Here is a 21,806-nt window from a genome sequence, read left to right as displayed (position 1 = left end):
TCTCCGATCATCTTTTTAACCGTTTTCAACCCTATAATCCAGTTCTTAAAAGAAAATGAAACGTCGTATGGTTATAATATGGGAGACCAACGATTCATTACATTATCCTTTGCAGTTGATTTTTGTCTGATGACAAGTAATAAACAAACGCACCAGAAGTTTGTGAATGAAATTAATGGTATAACGAAATCGATGGGTCTTATATTAAACCCCAGGAATGTGAGTTTCAACTCGGCGAACATGAACTAAAAACTTTAAAGGATGGTCCTGAAAAGTTTCTAAGTACTATGATTTATTATTAAGGAAAAGTAAGGTTATATTTGACTACATAAAAAAATCCATTTCTAATACGTAAAGAATACAAACTTCAATGCGGCATCCCATCTTTAAGTTATTTACTTACAGTGCATGAATTGACCGACAGACAGCTTCAGACATTAGACCATATCCATACAAGTACAATCAAAGGATGGCTCGGTATTTCCATCACAGGTGCGACTCCTGCTTTTATCCATAGCCCTAAAGTTTTGGGAATACCTACCCTTTCTGATATTTACTTGGAGTCGCATTGCCTAGCTTTTCCTAGATGTATGATGAAGGCTGACTGTCGGTAATTCATGCACTGAAATGTAAATTGGACCGTGAAGAATCATGGGTTAGAAAGATGGCAAGAAATGGATCGTGGCAATGGAAGAATATTTTCTCGTCCACAATTGCTAGAGCTGGGGACTCCCCTCTGGTTGGTCAGCAGTCAAGCAACATGTTAAATACATGTTGTATGACAAAAGGGACAAGTTCTGGACAGATTACGTTTAACCCCTAGTCCAGCAGGGTGAACTTCTGAAACTTGCTATACTAGAGGCATACGATATTACATGGAAATCTATCATCTATAACTTGCCCAGGGGAGTCCTAAGTTTTTCCATGTGAGCCTCGATCAATTTCTTGCCAACACGATGTAACTAAAAGAAATGGGGTAAGTTAACTACATATAATTGTAAGCTTTGTAAAAGTAAGGACACCCTTTTACATGTCCTAAACGCTTGTAAAGTTGCCCTAGACCAAAGTTGTTATACATGGCGACACGATTCGATATTAAAATTTATTGTTAAAACTATTAAAGACCTCAGAAAGTCAGTGATGGTATATGCAGACCTACCTGGCCTTTCTGTAGCTGGTGGATCAATTCCCCCTAATATATTTTGTACAAGCCTTAAGCCAGACATATTCTTAATTGATGAATCTAACAATAATTGAATTGACGGTGTCACTAGAACCAAATATAACCAAGGCACATAATTATAAATGACATCATCATCAACGATATCAGAGATAAAGGTTATAAATGCACATTGTTTTGCCTGGAATTGGAGGGGGGAGTGTTTTCTAAAGATAATGAAACAAGACTAAATAATATTTTAAAATTAAGTAAATAAGCGATGTAAAAAGTATAAAAAGCAAATTAGTGAGCTGGCATTGACCAGGAGCTATGTTATCTGTAACGCCAGACACTCGCCTGAGTGGGTGAATTGTCTTTATTTGTAATTGATTTCTTTAAATTTTTATCTTGTTTTTATTGTGTCTCTGTTGCTTCCACCCTGCCATGACTTGTGTTTTTTGTCACGTTCTTTTATTGTGTTTTTAATAAAGAATGATTTTATATAATGCATTGTATGGTCTGATTTTGGTCAAAAATACATGTCTGTGTAATAGATTTTATGTTTTAAATGTTAATTTCAAAAGTGATATTCCTCAAATTTGTAATTTAAGTGAAAGAACAATAAAAAATGGTCGGTCGGTCGCAGAGGGCAACACAAACAGCTTGCAATGTATTTATGTAGAATTTTGCTTAATTATTGTATAAGGTTGATCTTTAATTGTCTGACTGTCTTATTGATAGCTCAAGGAACTAGTTAAAGAAACAGAAGCTGGCGAGGATGTGCGTACAGACACTGCTCTTGAAAGAGACTGCAGGCCTGTTGAAGATGCCTTGTGCAAGGGAGTTTCAAAAGGAAATGCTCGGTAATTTTTCAGAGGAAATTTAGTATCGGCTGTAGTATGTCTTTATAAGTTTGTTTTTGTTTCAATATAACTTGGGTGAGTCATGTGTGCGAGCGGTAATTAAGGGGTGCCACTAATCAGATAACATGTTCGGTATGTGAAGGAATTGATTTAATTTTTAATATTTTAGTGGGTTTTGGAGCTTTCTCAACATACTATGCGAATAAAGTTTCCCATGGCCCATAATGTATTGACCTTTGAAACTAAAATATCCCAAATGTCGAAACAAAAGTAACAGAGGCTGCTTGTTAATGTGTTATATGACATATTGCAACTGTTGTAGTCTGTTGTTATTAAAATGTTATGATCATTAGTGGTATTATAATATTAATAATTTTATTGTTAAAAATGATCTTAACCACAGGGTTCTAACGTGCTTAATGGATAACATTAACGCTCCTGAGATGACAAAAGCCTGCGAGACTCGTCTACTGACACTACAGTATTTCATCACCAGAGATTTCAAGTATGTTTTCATGATTAATATTTGTTTAAATCAATTTATGTTTACATATTCCTAAAATAATTAATAACCGTGGTAATGTATTTAGTTATATTTTGATATTGATTCTAAATAAAAGTGCTGTAGAGTGTAATTGGCTGCTGTTTGCAATCAACGACACTAGTAATATTCATTATCGGTCTTCTTCTTAGCAACATCTTTTTAAGTAATTCTTGTTAATTTGCAACAATGATTGTTTTTTTTTGTTTTTTTTACTCTAGGCTTGATCCTCAGCTGTATAAAGCATGTAAAAAAAATGCGATAGAATTTTGTTATATGGATGAGGATGACGATCCAAACAATAAAGATAATGATGTTGATGATGATGATGATAATACCAAAGATGGTATGATTTTCAATTGTTTACATGAAAGGCTCCATCCCGGTGAAGTAGAAGGCGCTACTGTAAGTTTTTTGGCCACCATTTACTTCTATAAATGTTCTTAATATGACTTTTATTGCTTTTTATGTATTCTTTTTCATAGACGCGTATGTTGGCTTGTAATCAATTTAAGAGTCTTTGTATTCGAATTTGATCTTTTTAAGTGAGCTATTCAAAGTTTTTATTTAATTTTTTGGGTTTTTTTCAATAATTGTTGTGGCAGACAATACATTTTTATATAACATACAATTATAGAAATTTATTAATATTCTTTATTCAAGACATCTATCCATAACAAAAGAAACTCTAAAGCATGAATTTTTGGAATAATAGTCTTTTTTACTGTTTACTGCAGACTAGTAAACTCAAGGGATAATTTATAGATTAAATGAGACTTACATGTAAGTTGAAGTTTGAGAATAATTCTATCTCATAAATGTTAGTAACTGAAGGAATCACCAATAGTTTCTTCACCGCCAGTTTGTTTAGCTTTTCTTTTAACAAGTCCAGTTCATTCTTAGGCTATTATCCATCACGACTGGTTCTACCCCCATTACTGAAATTTGAATTTAAATGGAGTCAAGATCTTCACTACATGTAACAATAAATTACAGATAGCCATATTCATTATAATAATTGTGATATTATTATTGACTTGTGTATGCTTATACAGTAGAACCCCTCATTTACGAACCCCGATTTTACGAATTCCCGATTTTACAAATGTAATATAAGCGCCTACAAACTATGTTTCTTTCTGTGTCATTCAGTAGTGAACAGGATTGTTTGACCTTTTTGCATGAGCAGCAAACAAAAATGCAGGCACTTTAGAAAATATAGTGCTTGTTAGAGGACAAAAAAGATACTATTAAAATGTTGACAGTATGATTGACTAAAAAATAAGATTTTTATTATTGTACAAAATATTTGTTTGAAATTGTAGCTCTCTGATGAATGCAGACTTCAGATGCACCGAGCCTTGCGTCAACGAGCTGTCAGCGTTCATCTGAATCCTAACATTGAACGAGAATGTAGAAGAGACCTTGGAGCATTTTGTTCTGAGAAAAATGAAAAAGGAGAGGTAATCAAATCCACAATTGCTCGATTGATACAATAGCTCATTGTACCAAACTCATACAAATTCCAAAACAAAAATTCACAACCTGCTTGTCTGACTGCTGTATGCAGAGTAAACTCAATAAATGCTGCATTACAGTAGCTGTCTCTTATACACATCTGGCTTGTAATCAATTTAAGAGTCTTTGTATTCGAATTTGATCTTTTTAAGTGAGCTATTCAAAGTTTTTATTTAATTTTTTAGGTTTTTCTCAATAATTTTTGTGGCAGACAATACATTTTTATATAACAATTACATTTATAGAAATTTATTAATGTACTTTATTCAAGACATCTATCCATAACAAAAGAAACTCTAAAGCATGAACTTTTGGGATAATAGTCTTTTTTACTGTTTACTGAAGACTAGTAAACTCAAGGGGTAATTTATAGATTAAATGAGACTTACATGTAAGTTGAAGTTTGAGAATAATTCTATCTCATAAATGTTAGTAACTGAAGGAATCACCAATAGTTTCTTCACCGCCAGTCTGTTTAGCTTTTCTTTTAACAAGTCCAGTTCATTCTTAGGCTATTATCCATCACGACTGGTTCTACCCCCATTACTGAAATTTGAATTTAAATGGAGTCAAGATCTTCGCTACCATGTAACAATAAATTACAGATAGCCATATTCATTATAATAATTGTGATATTATTATTGACTTGTGTATGCTTATACTAAGCATAGGCTAAGTACTGCATCAAAAGGTAATAATATATAAAACGCCTGCACAACATACCATGGGGTTCACTGATAAGTTTGATATAAGATAGCGTGAAACAAACTCCGAAAAAGCCATTATTGATTCTATATTTTGAACTTTATTAGTTGATCTTTAGGAATCAACATACAGAGTGATAAATTGAACTACTCTCTGCCCAACGTGTCAGCGTATGTTCATGTAAAATGTCATATTCAATGTTTCTGCCCAACGGCTCAGAACGGTATAGGCTAGGCCGAGGCATATATTAATTGTTATGTCTGCCAAATGGGTCAGCGTGCTGTAACTACCCAAGCCTCATGGGGATTGGCGAATCACAAACAGTAACACTCTTGTGTTACGTATAAGTCTAGACCTACTTACATTATACATATTATACTAAATAATTAGTCCTACACAAAAGACTGTTTTCATGTAGGCTGCCATAGTCATCCTAGGGCTAGTAGGTTTCATCCTATGCTTAGGCCCACATTTTTTGCATCCGCAAAGTGTTATTCAAAATTTCCTTGCTTCATTGGCCCACTGATCCATGGAATTCCTTAATTCTTCCACCAAAACAAGTGCTCTACAAGTGTCATCTATTACTTTTGTCTACGATGAATGAGCAAACAATTTGTGCAGACCGTGTCAAAAAGCTAGGTGTCAATGTATATAGCGCCTACAAACTATGTTTCTTTCTGTGTCATTCAGTAGTAAACAGTATTGTTTGACATTTTTGCATGAGCAGCAAACAAAAATGCAGGCACTTTAGCAAATATAGTGCTTGTTAGAGGACAAAAAAGATACTATTAAAATGTTGACAGTATGATTGACTAAAAAAGGATTTTTAATATTGTACAAAATCTTTGTTTAAAATTGTAGCTCTCTGATGAATGCAGACTTCAGATGCACCGAGCCTTGCGTCAACGAGCTGTCAGCGTTCATCTGAATCCTAACATTGAACGAGAATGTAGAAGAGACCTTGGAGCATTTTGTTCTGAGAAAAATGAAAAAGGAGAGGTAATCAAATCCACAATTGCTCGATTGATACAATAGCTCATTGTACCAAACTCATACAAATTCCAAAACAAAAATTCACAACCTGCTTGTCTGACTGCTGTATGCAGAGTAAACTCAATAAATGCTGCATTACAGTAGTGTTTATATAATATGTTGGTTAGGCAAAGCATATGGCTAGCAAAGTTGGTGTCCCTACAGTGCAATACAAAAGATACACAAATGAAGGATATTTATTTACATTCAAGAGATATTATGATGCAAAAAATTTAATAAGAAATTTATATTATAGGAAATGGTATATATTTTATTTAAGTACTGTATGAGAAAAAGTAGTCCGGACATAGCTGTGTCATTTTCCATTGTGGTTCTGATGAGCCAGTATTTGTCTATTCTATTCTGTTTGTTTAATATCAATAAATTAATGGATATCGAGGTCTGGCCCATATAATGGGAGCATTCCTTTTCCTCAACTCGTCGTGGACATGACTATATTATGGACCTGATGTCTAGGTTTAACTATAATTGATTTTCTTGCCTTTTCTTGTAAATGTGTTATATTCTGTCTGTGACAGGAGATGGCTTGCCTTCAAGATAACATGGACAAATTAGAGGACAAATGTAAAAAACTTGTTGGAAGATTCACTGGAGAGGAATCAGAAGATATTAAGATGAACAAGATCCTAATGAAAGCCTGCTCACCTATGCTGTCCAAGTTCTGCAAGGTAAGAACATTTGATGAAGTCCCATGCCATCACCATGAGTATGAAAAGTTTTGAGTATGTGCTGTGAAACCTAAACACATACAGTATTGTAGTACCATCAGGGGCTAAACAAGACAAAAAAAATATGTAATATTGTATAAGAATTTATATAAAAAGAAGTTAAAAATAATCAAGGTTTGTTTGGCAGGTCTTTGAGGGTGCTGTAGGCAACTCAAGCTGTCTCCCATACTATGTCTGAATGCTCAGTTGACATGGTCGCCTCCCATTTGCTAAGCATTACAAATAAGCCTGGCAGACCTATTAGTTAAGCCTCAGAGTGTAGCGGTGAATTTGTCTTTGTTTTGTGGGAATGTGCTGCTTCATGTTTAATTCAAAGGCATGTGAGTTTGCTGATAATTTATTTTCTTTCCAAATTCGATGACACAGATTTTATGATGCTGAGGTGTCTACTTGTATTTGATAAAAGTAGTTAAAGGGTTGTGACCATTTTTAGTAGATCAAAATGGGGGTAGAGATAAGGATAGATGTTATCATTTTCTATTCCTTCTTTTAGCTCTTCTTATGCTAAATATTTTTCTGTATTTTGAAAAACTTGATCAGGAATCATTTGCAGTAAACTTACGACATTAATTGAAGTTCTACTACTGCCTCAAGCTTTGACATACTGTAGATAAAATATGTGGCTTTTCCTTAAGCTCTTTATAGTGTTTGATTATAGTGCTCCAATTGCAAGATTTTAATCAATAAAATTGCTGTGGTGGCAAAACTTCCCAGGAAACATAGTAAAAAAAAAACTTTCCTAGACCAACACTCTCTGACATTAAGATGCCAAAATGGTTGCACTTCATTTTCAATTGAATTTAATAGCCATTTGGGAAATTAGACAAAATTTTGCAATTTGGTGTTCACTTTTTAGACTAGTGTTAAGAATCAAGGATAGAAGTTTAGCCAGAAAAAAAAAATAGGGTGATGAAGAACTTGTCACGTAGCGACAGACGAGCGGCGATGAACCGAGCAGGGGTGGATTTAGGAGGGGTGTCCCCTCAGCACGCAAGAAAAGATAGAAAATTATGACATTTAGGGTGCATTTAAAGGTGTTTAAGTGTTTGAATTTTGTCTTCAAAGGAATAATGTTGAATAATTTCCATTCTATAGACTGCTACTGTATGGTTGTTTACTTGCATTATTTTCCTAGGCTATGCAGTATGTACATGTGTCCCGCCCTAGTAGTGTAAATTCTACTCTACACTAGGTCCTCCAAATTGAGAAATGTATAGTATAGGCCTAGGCCTACTGTATTTTATTGACTGTTAAATTTTAACTTGTGATGTTAACAACAAATCTGCTTTACGGTGATATCTTGGGGAACCGAATCTCAAGTACTGTATCTTTTGCAGAGACATGTGCATGCATTGTGGACGACTTAGAACCATCTATTTTCCAGCGGGGTATAAATATGTTTTTAACATGACATACGTGTGTTGTAAGTGCAATTTTCACCGGCGAAACAATGGTTTAGCCTTACCTTTTTGGGAATCCCCACCGAATGTTGGTATGAAATCAACATAAATTCAATCAATGTAGGTTGCTTTATCAAATGTAAATGTGATTTAGCTTTAGTTTAATGCAACATTCTATAGATTCGAAGAAGGTATATAAAGGTAGACCAGGCCCAACTAGGCTAGGCCGAGCTGGGTAGATCAAGCCATCACAGTAAAAGTGGCCGTCTTAAATAATTGTTAGCCGTCCAAAAGTCTGCTCACTGACTAAGCCCTTGATCAGGGATGTAGATGATTGACAAAATGTTTGTTTTTCATTTTTGCAAACAATTTATCAGGACCATTTGAAGCAGCAGTTGAATGAAGGCATTCTGATGCAGTGTTTGATTGAGCACAAGAATGACAATGAAATGGATGAGAAATGTGCTGCTGGCGTTGAACACTTCCAGTTGGTAAGTACCATAGATGAAAATATTTCTTAATCCTTGATTAATGCAAAAACAAATTTAATAATTTTTATTAATATTTATCTATTTGTGAATTAAGATTAAAACCATTTTTTTACCTGTTTATCATAGTAAGAAATGAATTATTGTCTTAAAAAATATGATAGCATCGGTGATTTTTTTAGTAGCACATACATCGTAACAAAAATTGTTTAAATTCTCAGCTCTTTGCTACCCCAGGGATGGACTGCTGTAATTTGTTCTTTATACTTTCTACACCTCCATTTTTACAACATGGTTGAGAAATCATGAATTGCGTTTAATATGGTATATTCAGATAGAAGCTTTAATTTGTTTGTTTTTGAAGTTTAGAATACATGGAAACATAATTTTGAGAAAGATATACAAAATATACATGTTTTTCATTTGTGTTTTACTTTTTATATTTATATATAATAAGCATTCTTAACAAATAAAATTCTGATCATGGAAAAATTCTTGTAAGTAAAACAAATATTCTAATTTATTTTATTTTTTTTTAAGATTTCACAATTTTGTGTTTTTTATTTTGCTGCTTTTTTTCCCAAGATTTCAAATTTTATTGGTTATTTTTTTCCCAGAATAATTCATCGTAAGTATGCATGCATCAACCCACACATTGTGCTTGTTTCAATATTGATTAGTTATTTTGAAGTGAATTTTAGAATATTCATTAACCCTGTTTAAGCTTAGTTGATGTATTCAGAAGCAGCAGATAATATTGATTTTTTTTTTTTATGCTTTATTTACCAACAGCTGGAATTGAAAGACTACAGGTTTAGCTTCAAGTTTAAGGAGGCTTGTCGTGCTGATGTCACTACTTATTGTAAAGGCGGTAAAGAAAAGCAAGTATTCCTTCTAAAAGAATTTTATACTCAATACCATATTATATTTTTATATATATAATAAAAAATTTTTTATTGAAAGATATAATATAAACTTTTTTAAAAAACTGTATAAATGAAAAGGAGTCACAACACTGTCAAATTTACATCTACCTTAAGGATTTGTCTATTCAGCCAGGCATTCACTCCACCCGATGGTCGTTGCCACGCGTAATGGATCGTTCTTTTTTTAATGATGATCCGTTCAGATTGTCACTCACAGGAAATGCAATTCTTTAGGACTTTTTTTGTAGTTCAATGATGAATTGCATTGAGTATTATTCATATTTTATTACTATTTTAATCATCAGTATCATCATCCTTTGTCAGATGTAGCATATATAGGAGTATCAAAAATGGGGTGGGGTGATGGGGAACCAAAGCTCTTTTTTTTCGGAGGTTGATAAGAAACACTACATTTTTTTTTAATCAGGTCAGCAGTGATATCATGTCTCAGCCAACTTGTGAGAGATGATACACTAGTTGAGAGGACACATAGAGTCAGTGATGATTGCAGGAAACAACTGAAATTCGAAGAACTTCAGAAGGTATTTTCATTTCATTTATGTTTATTTTATTTAACATATAAAGGAAAAAGAAGAAAACATGAAAGTGAATTATAGCCTTAGCTAAATGAAATTGCTCACTGTTTACAATGAAAAAAAATATGTTTTAAGAAGAAAATATTACAATTTTTATTTTATAAAATTACATTAATATTCAGTAATATACATTAACAAAGATTCACATTCAAAATATACAATAAATATTCAGAGTAAACATTTATTATGTATTAGACTTTTCCATTATGAATACACACTCAAGATTCAAGGCAAGGCATTAATATTTCAATTGCATCTATAATAAAGAGAGAGAGAGAGAGAGAGTGAAAGAGAGAGAAAAGAAATCAATTGCGATTCCGTGTACGGCAAGACTTTTTTCATTCCTTGTTTCTTGTACTTATTTTTTTTAAGATCATCGGAGGAGGGCGGAATTTAGCAAATAATTTTAATAATAATAATAATTTTGCCAAAATCAACCAGATGGAGGAGAAAATAAAATAAATTGTTCAAAATAGTACTACCTTAATAGCAGTTTGCATTCAAGATTACTTTCATTCTGTGTTTTTTAGAGACACATTCAAGATGCCATTCCAATGTAAACCAGTAGTGTGGTATTTCCACACAATATATTATATAGTTTATTATCGGCCTGAAAGTGATGAAGAGAATTGTTTTTTTAATTTGTTTACATTCCAGGCTGAGAATATCAAACTTGATCCTGAACTGAATAAGGCTTGTGCCGAGGATATTCACACGCATTGTTCGGGTGTCAAAGAAGGAAATGCACGTATTATTGAATGCTTACGTGCACATCAGAGCAAACTTGGCAACCAATGTCATATGAAGATCTTTAACAAGCAGAAGAAAGAAGCCATCAACCCAGAATTTGATCATACTTTCATGCATGTTTGCAAACGTATGATTAAAGTAAGTCTCTTCCGTTCTTTTACTTTGCATATAGTATAATAATTTCAGTCACCCACAATAGGAAACTAAGGCGAGACACCGATAATGATAATTTTGAAGGTAAAATTTTGTATTTGGTATGTTAGCACAGACCTATTTAATGGCGTTATCATGACAGCGAGGTGGTAAGACGTGTGTCACAATCGCTCCGCAAGAACGCCTATGAAACACAGTTTTCTTCTACAAACTGCCAGCATTATCGTCTCTGTTTATTCAAAAAGGTATACCAGATTATTTTGGTAACTTAATTATCGATTAAAAAAATGGTGCCTAGGAAAGCCAAGCCGGACAATACTGACAAGCTTGAAACTACCCAATCAGAGAACACCACGCCTAAACTGGCTCCACCTGTGAAACATAACTCAGTGTCTGATACACCTGATTTGCCCGACATAATTCATGCAATGAACAGCAAGCTTTTGGAAAATCAGACTTCTATGTTGGCAAGCTATCTAATGTTGAATCTAGAATCACTACTTTAGAAAATGACAAGCTGAGCACAATAAAATCAACTGAATTTGCAATGGAAAGGGGCACAGAAAAGAGGAAAACGACACAGAAACTTACAGACGATATTGGCAAGCTGTCCTCAAAAAATGATGAAAATGACCAGGCGTTGTCACAGGCACAGAATGACATTCTTAGATTTGAAAGGTACAATCAGAATTTTAATCTACGTTTTTGTGGTTTCAAAGAAAGTGAAGTGGAGGATACAAAAAGCATTATTTGCAATTTTATCAAGCAGCAGTTAAAACTTCCAGACATAAACATTAAAAATATTTACCATAAAGGTAAGAAGTCTGTGGCTAAGCCAAGGCATATTATCATTTTTGTATCGTCCGCAAAAACAAGATGTCTTAATATCTAAATACAAGAAACTACGAAATAACACTGAAGTATACATAACAGAGGACCTTCCCTGGCAGGACATAAAGAAGAAACAAAGCTTGAAGGAGATCATGAGTAAGGCATATGAAGAAAACTAGCGCCCAGTATTCAAAAATGGTGACCTCTATATAAATGGAAAGTTGTGCAATCACTGAATATATGGAGGCCTAAACTATATTTAAATACAATAAGGCTATAAGCAGTACTGTTGATAGAAAAAAATTACACTGCCCTGCTTTGCATGGGTGTTGGTCGGTCGTTTTCTATCTAAATGTGACACTTTTACCACTACTGATGTAAACATTGTTTAGTGGTACGTGATTTTGTACCTAATTGCTGTATTATTTTTTTCATTTTCTCTCCTTTGAATAATGATAGGTTTTTCTTTTTTCTTGTGTGATATTGTGACTTGATCTCTAGTGCTCTCGCTGTTTAGAATTGCACAATATGCTTTGGCGTGTTTTTTCTGACAATTTATTTTTTTTCATTATATTTATTATATTTATGTTTTCCAAAAAGTAAAATGGCACATGTGTTTTACAAACTATAGTAACATTGACTTTGTGTACAGGAATTATGATAATGTTGTTATCGTCATACAACCACCGCAGTTTATTGTTTGCTTGCATGAATTGATGCCAGTGGAAATTGTTCGTACTATATAATCCTTTTATTACATAAGTAAATGTCCATGGCACACACATTCAATGATATCATAAACATTGAACTGATAAAAATTAGTGAATAGCTCAAATTAAATAAATTATCTTTAAACTTAAATAAATCGAAGTTTATGATTTTCCATACTACTCAACGCCATCTAAACCTAAATGTTTTAAACAAAGAAATAGATGGGATTAAAATACAGCAGACCCAAGACTTCAACTTTCTTGTTATAATTCTAAATCAACATCTAAACTGGAATAGCCATTGTGATAACTTTTCCAATAAAATCTCTAAAACAATAGGCATTCTTAATGAAATTAAAAATGTTATCCCTAAAAGTGTAATGGTAACATTGTATAATTCTTTCAATATTTTCAGTACTGTGATACTGTTATATTTTCTGTATTTGCTTTTGTCTGAGTCTGCCCCCATGAGAAGATGGAAATTCCAGGAAGAAAATACAATTGTTTAAAATAGACTGCTGTTAGTTTTTGGTTGAAAATTTTATTTAAAACTTGTAGTCAAGATCAGACATGCCAACCACTCTGATTTCGGCGGTGTTACTCCGTTTATTTAAGCAAAACTCCGCACTCCAATTTTGGGTCGAAAATCTCCACTTTTAACGCATTTTGGCCAGCTGAAATATATCGCGCATTTCTGAATAAAAATCATAATCTTATGATTTAGATTAACAAGATCACTTAATTTCGTCCTGAAAACAGCGCTCTGAACTGCATACGAAAAATTAATTAGCGCTCCACGGCCTACTGATTTCCAGAACATCCATAGTAGGATTGAAGATAGAAAGGCTTGTAGCTAGTGATTATATATAAATTTGATTATTATTATATAATTAAATTATATATTTCATAAGGACAGACATCATTGGACATTGGTTCTGTATATCAGTTTCCNTGCGAAGGGCGATGTGTATAAGAGACAGAAGTAATTATAGTTACATGTCTTTTTCCACATTTTTTTCAGCAATTTTGCCAGGGTTCGTCTCCGCAGGAGATCTTTAAGTGTTTGAAGCAGAGGAAAAATGACCCTGCCATGGATTCAAAGTAAGTGATAATGACAAGACTTCCATCAAAGATTATAGAATGGCAAGAGGTCCAACAATCCTATTTCGCATTTACACAATGAAACAAAAGCGCAGTACTACCACGAGATACGGGTATTTGTTGTAAATAAAATTTTTCGTAATAATAACTACAATTTTAATTAATATTGAATATTTAAAATATTTTATATATAATATTTAAATTATGTAATAAGTAGTTGCGTTACAATTTCTTTGCTTTTTTTAATTTGATGTTTGTTGACATGTTTATGCCAGATTCAAGGAACATTTCTGTTTATATTTTTATATGTGAATAGACCAAAAAAGCTTATCTTATCTTTTAATTGAGTTGAGTGGTGTTTAAGGCATTGGAATTGACATTACCATTATTGTATGTATAAAATTCCAAAAAATGCATGCTACTAAACCAACTAGCAATAATATGTTATAAACCAAAATAAAAATATATTTTTATATGCTAATAATTATGTGTTTGATCAGATGCAAGGAAGTGTTGACCAAGAGACAGATCTCCAAGATGCATGACTACAGGTTAAATCCAATGCTTCAAAAGGCTTGCTCGAAGGATATTATTAAGTTTTGCAAAGAGATCACTGACACTGAAGACAAACAAGTGGAATTGGAAGGCAAAGTAATTGAATGCCTAAAAGCCAAACACACTGAAAAGGTAAGGCAGTAATAATGGCTGAAATGGTGGTGATGTTGCTGGTAGTGCTGCTGAAAATTGTGTCAATGGTGATGGAGGTGTTCGAGGTACTGATTACAGTATTAACAAAAAATATGCAAAGCAAAGGTTTGCTTCTTGCAACTATTTCATCTCTGATCCTGTGCTGTACAGTACTTAATTCTCTGTTCTAGAAATTATCAAGAAGTTGTGATGATAGGATAACCAGCATCATGAAAGATGCTGCAATGGACTTTAGAATGGATCCCTTGTTGGCTCGTGTTTGTCGAAATACTGCCAAGACCCTCTGCATCGAAGAGTTTGATGATCCTGGTAGTGGTCGCATCGAGGAATGCCTGAAGGTGAAGCTGCAGCATAACAAGATATCAGATAAAGATTGTAAAATGGTATGTAGAGGAATATGACTTTTTTATCTTCAGTACTCTTTTTAAAAGTTGGTAAATGATTTGTGATAGCTAATCTGTGCTGATTGATGGCGGTCTTAGAGTTGCTTTTTGAATATTATCTTATGGGCTAAAATATAAGTTTTTCTACAAAGGATAATTTAATTCCAGTATTTTCTTTTTTACAAAGAGTTTCAGAGAGAGGTAGAAGATGATGATTCATGCAGAATGTTGAATTAGTTTATTATGGTTGTTTAAATTGGACTGGTAGTTAGCTTCCCAAATTACAGTATGTTAGAGTAGATGAGTTTGGGCGAGTGAGAGTATTGTATACCAAAAGAAGCTTAAAACTAAAAATGGATATATGCCTTTAGGTACCCTAGCACAATATTAATTTTCCTACCCAAATAATAATATTTTGATTGCCAATCTCTAACATTGTTGTTTAAAGCACAATTTTGTGCCATACTAAGCCATATAGACTTTCCCCTTGAAACCCACCAAGGATTTTATTTTGGGACATGACCAAGGCTTTTGTCAGCCCTCTTGGTCCAGAATCCCTTGTCAGACCCCTGTAGACAAATTTTTGGAGCCACCCCATGTACTGGTCCAGAGAATCCTGTGTTGGACAGACAAGAGTAGCTAGCACAGACACACTTAAGGGGAGAAAAAATTGATCAAATTATAACTATAATATGTTTATATTTAAATAATAAACCAGTAATAACTTTAACATTTATTGATGTATTTTTGTAGCAAGTGATTCGATTACTGGCTGAGGCACATGCAGACGTCCAAGTTGATCCTCTTTTACACAAAGCTTGTGCTCTAGATATTAAACATTATTGTGTAGATATACCTCAAGGAGAAGGTCGACGTAAGTCTTTTTCCTTAATAATGTAATCATACCATAGCTCATATCCATAAGGCCACAAAAATAAATATTATTTCCAGTGGTGGCGCTACTGTATAGGTGGGGTTGCTTTTCACTATAGCGGTACATGAAGATCTTGGAGTCTACTCGTATCAAAACACTTTCTTGCAAAGTTTCATTGATGCTTTGCTTACAAAATTCTCAACTTTTTGGACTTTTCTACTATTACTTAAATTAATAATTTATACACAACTATTATTTGTGTACATTTGCTGTGTGATTAGCAGTTAATAATCACATAGATCATTTGGTCAAATTGCCTATTTTTATTGGCCAATGCATAATTTTTCAGACATTATTAGTTTTTCAAAAATTGCCAGTTAATAACCAGCTGATCTTAAACAGTTATTGCCTGACTTACACGTGTAACAATTTTTTTGTGGCTGTAATATTTGCTATTTTTCTTTTGAGTAGATATGTCATGTTTATTAGAAGCTCTTGAAGACAAAACAGTCAGATTGCGGCAGGAATGTCGTCGGATGCTAATGGAGAGGAAAGAGATGTGGGAATATGCAGCCGAGGTAAGTGACAGCTGCCTTCTATTTAAATTTTTAGTTACTGCGCCTGTGTACGCGCAGCAATGGCAAACTATGCAAATTCTTGCGAAGGGTTTGCATTGACTGCTGGATACCATCTCCGATATTCTAAGCTATTTCAAAGTTATTTCCAGTTTGTTATCGGAATTTTAATGTGGTTTTTGTGTCTATGCTTCCTCGGAACAAAGACACTATGTTATGATCTGGCAGTTAAAGATGGCGGAAAGGGTAAATCCGGTGGAGGTGCATGATGGGTCATGTGTCATCTTAAGTACGTTATTACTGTACGAAAGGAATAAAAAAATTCACCACACATTTCCTGATAACCGAATCCCATGAGAATACTTTATTAGTTAAAATAATACAGTAAGGCTGTATAGGGCATAACACATGCTCCTGCTGGGAGCTTATTTTTGGTTGGATGTTTTTGTTAGGATGTGGTGATTATGTTTCTGATTCATTTATTGTTGCTATGAATGTTAGTGACCATATATAAACATAGCACTGAATCAATAATGAAATTTTATTACTTATCTTTTATGTTTTGTTGTGCTTCTCAATGGTATAATGTAATATCAAATACTCTAGTTATCTGTGCAACATCAAACAGAACTGTTGAAAGCTGCAAAAAATCAATATACTGTAATACGAAAATATGTAAAAATTGTATATTGGTAGTAAAAGTGGTTGCCTCCCAATCTCAGTGTCCTGGGTTCAAGTTCTGTAAAGAGAAGTTACATAGCTGAAGTATGCAAAAGAATTATTCCAATTGAATTGTGTTATAAATCCAGTATATGATCTTTATGGTAATTTAAACTTGTATTTGTGTAAATGCCCTGAAATGTAATAATCTGCTTCACAATATGTCCCACATACCTCAATGTATCATGTACTGTAATCATGTTCCTCTAGGTATGACAGTATACTGTAGTTCAAGATACACTTGTATATTTTGTATGTAGATTATTAATTTTTGAAATAAAAAATGATTGATTTATATTTATTCTAAGTTATTAATAATGAAAGCATGATGAATTTTGAGATACTTCTTAAAAGATTGCGCAAGAAAAATAAACGATAAGTTCTTACAACCTGCAGATCTCACCTTTAATTTAGTTAACACAGAACTAAAGTTACTCTAAATGATGATAGGGAATATTGTTCAGAGTAACAAGGTATCGTTCGTTATGTGTTGTTTACACATAATCAGTGCATCTGGTGGTTTAATGTATTTGTATTATTACTATCTTACAGAATGCTCCTCCAGAAACTGTGCAAGAGCTAGTGATGTCAATACACTCATCTCCATCAAGAAACTATTTTTTCTCAGTGTTTATAATATTTTTTGGTTGTCTGTTTATGTTTGGAATGTTCTGTGGACGGGTAACAAAGCATGTTCGTGCAGAAGTGAAAAATAAATGAATTCCAGCAACGAGAACAAACTAATCATGAGATGATTAGATTGTTGATAAGCAGAGCCTTTTTATATTCCTATTTTGTTACAAATAATAGATTGAAATCTTCTATTATAGTTTTCTTGGAATGAAGTTTTAATCAGCTCTTTCAGTGCTGGTTATCTTTGGCAACAATCAGGTTTATAAATTGCAATCAGCTTCATATTTACTCAACTTAAATAAAATATTAATAGGATTAGTACAGTATATCGCAGGGTTTTTTTTTTTCTTGGTAAAACCAACAAATAAACCAAATACATTTCTCTTTACTGATAATTAGATTAGCTCTATACTGTTTAATGTAAACAATAATGGTTCTCAAAACAAAATTCACTTTCATTGTTTACATATGAATATATTAAAATTTTTTGTATTAACTCTAACAATTATTTTTAAATATTGTCAAAATAATATTGGTTATTGAGTTGCGTATATTTTTTTAAATGGTGGGGATTCGCTCAGTTTCGTATTTTACTTTATGATTATTATGTTAGTTAGTTATAACTGGATTATACAGGTTTTTGTTGTAGGTTTGTATATTTCTGATAAACAAAAAAGTATTATTTACCCTTTATATGATATAACTAATAAGCAATGTATAAAATTGTAAACAATAAACATATGCGGTAGATACAGGAGCAACCAATCATTTGCCTGTGAATGGTGATAAAGGTAATAATGAAAGTTAAAAAATTCAACATATTTACTACAATTAGCCCTTTAGGAAGGATCATGCTAGACTATTTCCGGGAGATTCTTGTCGGGTTGTGTGAGTGCGGGAGGCCGTCATGGTTTTTAGTCCCCCGATTTGTGGGAGACTTTAAACCCCTGTGAATTTTCAGAGTCAACTAGATGCCACGATTCTCCTGTAACTGGTCATCTCAAACTGTAGCTTGATTTAAGTAAAGCCTATAGTTTCTGAAAGGCGTAGCAGCCAGCGATCTTTAGAATAAGTAGTGAAGAAATTGCTGGATTCAACCAAAATTTTGCGTATACATAGTATTACAAAATTATATTACTATAATTTGTGCCAAATTTTATGAATCTGGCTTGTTAGGTTGTTTATTTAGATGTGTTCAGTGTAAGCTTTTTTCCGAAAGATTGGTAAAGTGTAAATGCTAATGTCTGTTACTCCATTGTAGTATCTGCACATATATATTCCAAACAATTGTTAATACTTACTTCATTTAAAAAAAAAAAAGAATTCAGACTTGCTTATTGAAAATTGACAAGTGACGGACTGTTTGTCCTTGCCACATATTCATAACGTGATTGATGGCAGGGTGACTTTTCATAACATGATTGGAAGTTATGTTATATAGGCCTAGCTTGTTTATTGGTGACAGCATACAGTAGACACGATAATCATTTTCGAAAAAATTAGTGTAAACTCTGTGGGTTCGGTTATATTTTTATTTTATTACATTTTAGTTTAGAGACATGTACAAAGTTTTAAGGTTATGTCTTTTTGAAAAGTAGTTTGAGATTGAAATAGAAAATAATTATAAAATTTGCAAAAAAATATCAATTCACTATTGGTTGGTGAAGGTACTGTATCGAATTGCTGTCTGGACATTTTTATGTCATCATGTTTGTTTAATAATAGGTGAACATTATTTGGTGTCTGTGCATGTATGTTGACAGATCGAAAATGTATGTATGTGTAGTACGTTTGTATAAAATGTACTTATTGTAATTTGTTTTGCAGGCTGGTTATGTATATATGGTACATATTTCTTTGTTTAAAATATTCTTTTATGTCTTAATGGATAAAGCCCTCAATCATGATGTGTGGCCTTTGTTGCCTCATGTGATGTCACATGGCAGGAGTGTGATGTCATCACAAGTCTGCACATGTCAGGAGTGTGATGTCATCACAAGTCTGCAAGATGGCAGGCATATGGTGTAATCACAAGTCAGCAGCATAGCCTGCTTGTGTCATCAATTTGAGATCAATGTGCCTGAAAAGAACATGTGACAGTTGTAGTAAAATCTAAGCCAGGGCTCTAGACTGTTCCCAGACATCTCAAGTTCGTAAAATGCATTTCCGTAACTATGTCTTCAGATTTCCGTAGTAAGTGAACAATTTCCGTAGCACCTAATAATTTGCCTTAGAGTGCAAGATATAGTATGGAATTTTAAAAAAAAAACAGGACAAGATGAAGGATTATGGGTAACATTTCAGGACAATCAGGCCCACGTTCAAATTGGATATATTGTCCTGAAAATGGGCCTGATTCTCCTGGGGCCGATTGTCTGTAATTCGATGTGGAATTTCAATCTTTCAATGCTATTATTCTAGCATTTACGGTATGGGTAATTTTATGAAAAATGAGGCAATCCAATTTTCAGAATGTCAAAAATTTGATTGTTTATAATCTGGCTATCTGGTTATTTTTAAATCAAGTAAATTTGAGGAAGTAAATGGTATTTCAGTTATAAACATACTATTGCTACTTTTAGTGTGCTCCATAATGTAATCCTATGCAACATTCTGGCTAAGTGCACTGATAATGTAACTTGTGAATTACATTAGCTTTCTCATAGTCAAATTAATGCAAGCAACCTAAAAACTGACACCATTTTATTGAAAAACATTTTTAGTGAGTTTCTCCCAATTTAAAAAATTTCAAATATTCTTGATCGCAGATTCGTATTCCAAATTTTCTAAAATTGATTTTTCAATACTGTACACTCATTTTAAGAAAAACTATATGCAAAAATAATGCCATCGTTTTTTATTTTTTATGAATATGTCTGTTTGCTATGCTGATAACGTTTTTAATAGAGAGCTTCGTGGATTTTCAAATTATTTATTATCGTATTTCATGCGTTATATTGTATTAGTATGACGTGTTGAGCACAAACTTCACAAATACCACATTGAATAAATTTTATTTCAAAACAAAATATTATTGTCAAAATTAGATATACAATAGATTGATTGAAGTGCCATTTAACATATTTTTCGGTCTTTCAGAGCAAATACAAGTGACAGAGTACAATCATAAATATAGAAACAGATTCCCAAGTAGTATTTGCATGGCTTTTTTAAAAGTTCATACAGAGATTGTAAAATGAGGGCAGCTGATGCAATTGTATCTAGCAAATAAATTAAAATACAGAGTAATAATAAATGTATACATTTATATAGTGCCTGTTAAACGTGTTTGCCACTGGCACCTGGAAAAAGCATGAACATGGTAGATTAAAGAAAGGATTAATAATGTCATTATGAAAAAGAATTTTCCTCAAATCTCTTATGATTGAGTGTAACCAGGTGTAACCCAGAATACAATTAACATCAAGCATATTTTCATAAAACATTGAGAATTAAAAGACTGATGTAAATGATCACTTAATATTTTCATTTATGAGGTTTGTTGTAATTTTTTTGCTGATTTCTGTATTATGTTTACTGCTAAAAATGAATTACCTCTGCAGATCATCTGCTAAATATGAATTACCTCTGGGGCCATTGGCCCACCCACTTTCTCTACTCTCTCCTCCCCCCCCCCCACACAAACACACACACACACTTTTGTAAATATTCTAAGCACCAGTGACAAACATTTTGTCAACATTAATATTATTATTATTACACTGTAGTAATGTGTTATAGGTTGTCAAAACTGTATTGAGTAAAAAAAAATCTTTCAAGTAAAAAAAATCTTTCGCTTGACATTAGGAATTAATCATTTGTGATACAAAATTATAGGCTATGTCAAGTGTTATATTGACTCGAGGGGAACCCAGTCAGCACGGGCCACCAACCTCCTATTTTTTTCAAAATTATAATTTAAAATATAGAGAAAACAGACAAAATTGTATTCAACTTTTAAAATAAGAGTGCCATTTCCGGCCATCTGGAAGTGCTATAATCATAATTTTTCTTACCCCAGCCCCAACAGTTGTGGGAATGAGGTGGGTGGACATTTTATTTGCGCAAAACCCTCCCTGGGTCCCCTCTGTTTCGACTTCCTGGACCCACCACAGAGTACCATTTCCGGGCTATATAGAAGGGTAATTTTTATCCATCGGGGGAAAAGTGAAGTTTTCGTCAGGGAACCCATATCAAGGATAAGCCTCGTGATAAATAATTCATTGAGATCGTGGAAGGAATCTCGACTTCGACTTTGTTCGGAAATCTGTGGCGCATTTAAGAGCGGGGGCTAAATTGTTCAATTTTATTTAAATGGAAATATAAGGAAAATTATATTCAAATTTTAAGTCTGAAAGTGTAATTTCCCGCCATCCAGAGGTGGACTAGGG

At 33.2% G+C, this 21,806-nt stretch overlaps 1 protein-coding gene across 1 annotated transcript in view; it reads left to right on the top strand.

The window, feature by feature from the left end:
• LOC117122995 (Golgi apparatus protein 1-like) overlaps positions 1-20,444 on the top strand; it is a 41,078-nt gene extending 20,634 nt beyond the window's left edge. Inside the window, exons 8-22 of the mRNA XM_033268780.1 lie at positions 1,901-2,022; positions 2,426-2,527; positions 2,785-2,968; positions 3,889-4,026; positions 6,358-6,507; positions 8,345-8,458; positions 9,248-9,336; positions 9,809-9,923; positions 10,635-10,865; positions 13,443-13,522; positions 14,023-14,209; positions 14,401-14,613; positions 15,367-15,487; positions 15,959-16,065; positions 17,335-20,444. Of these exons, the coding sequence (XP_033124671.1) occupies positions 1,901-2,022; positions 2,426-2,527; positions 2,785-2,968; positions 3,889-4,026; positions 6,358-6,507; positions 8,345-8,458; positions 9,248-9,336; positions 9,809-9,923; positions 10,635-10,865; positions 13,443-13,522; positions 14,023-14,209; positions 14,401-14,613; positions 15,367-15,487; positions 15,959-16,065; positions 17,335-17,502 (2,121 nt within the window). The 3' untranslated portion in view covers positions 17,503-20,444. The remainder of the gene's footprint in view (positions 1-1,900; positions 2,023-2,425; positions 2,528-2,784; positions 2,969-3,888; positions 4,027-6,357; positions 6,508-8,344; positions 8,459-9,247; positions 9,337-9,808; positions 9,924-10,634; positions 10,866-13,442; positions 13,523-14,022; positions 14,210-14,400; positions 14,614-15,366; positions 15,488-15,958; positions 16,066-17,334) is intronic.
• The last annotated feature ends 1,362 nt before the right edge of the window (positions 20,445-21,806 follow it).

This window comes from Anneissia japonica, unplaced genomic scaffold (assembly GCF_011630105.1).
Source record: "Anneissia japonica isolate Jap-2015-1 unplaced genomic scaffold, ASM1163010v1 scaffold1030_len608725_cov174, whole genome shotgun sequence".
In the NCBI taxonomy this organism is placed as follows: domain Eukaryota; kingdom Metazoa; phylum Echinodermata; class Crinoidea; order Comatulida; family Comatulidae; genus Anneissia; species Anneissia japonica.
The sequence above is the reverse complement of the archived record's forward strand: the minus strand, read 5'-3'. Positions and strand labels throughout refer to the sequence as shown.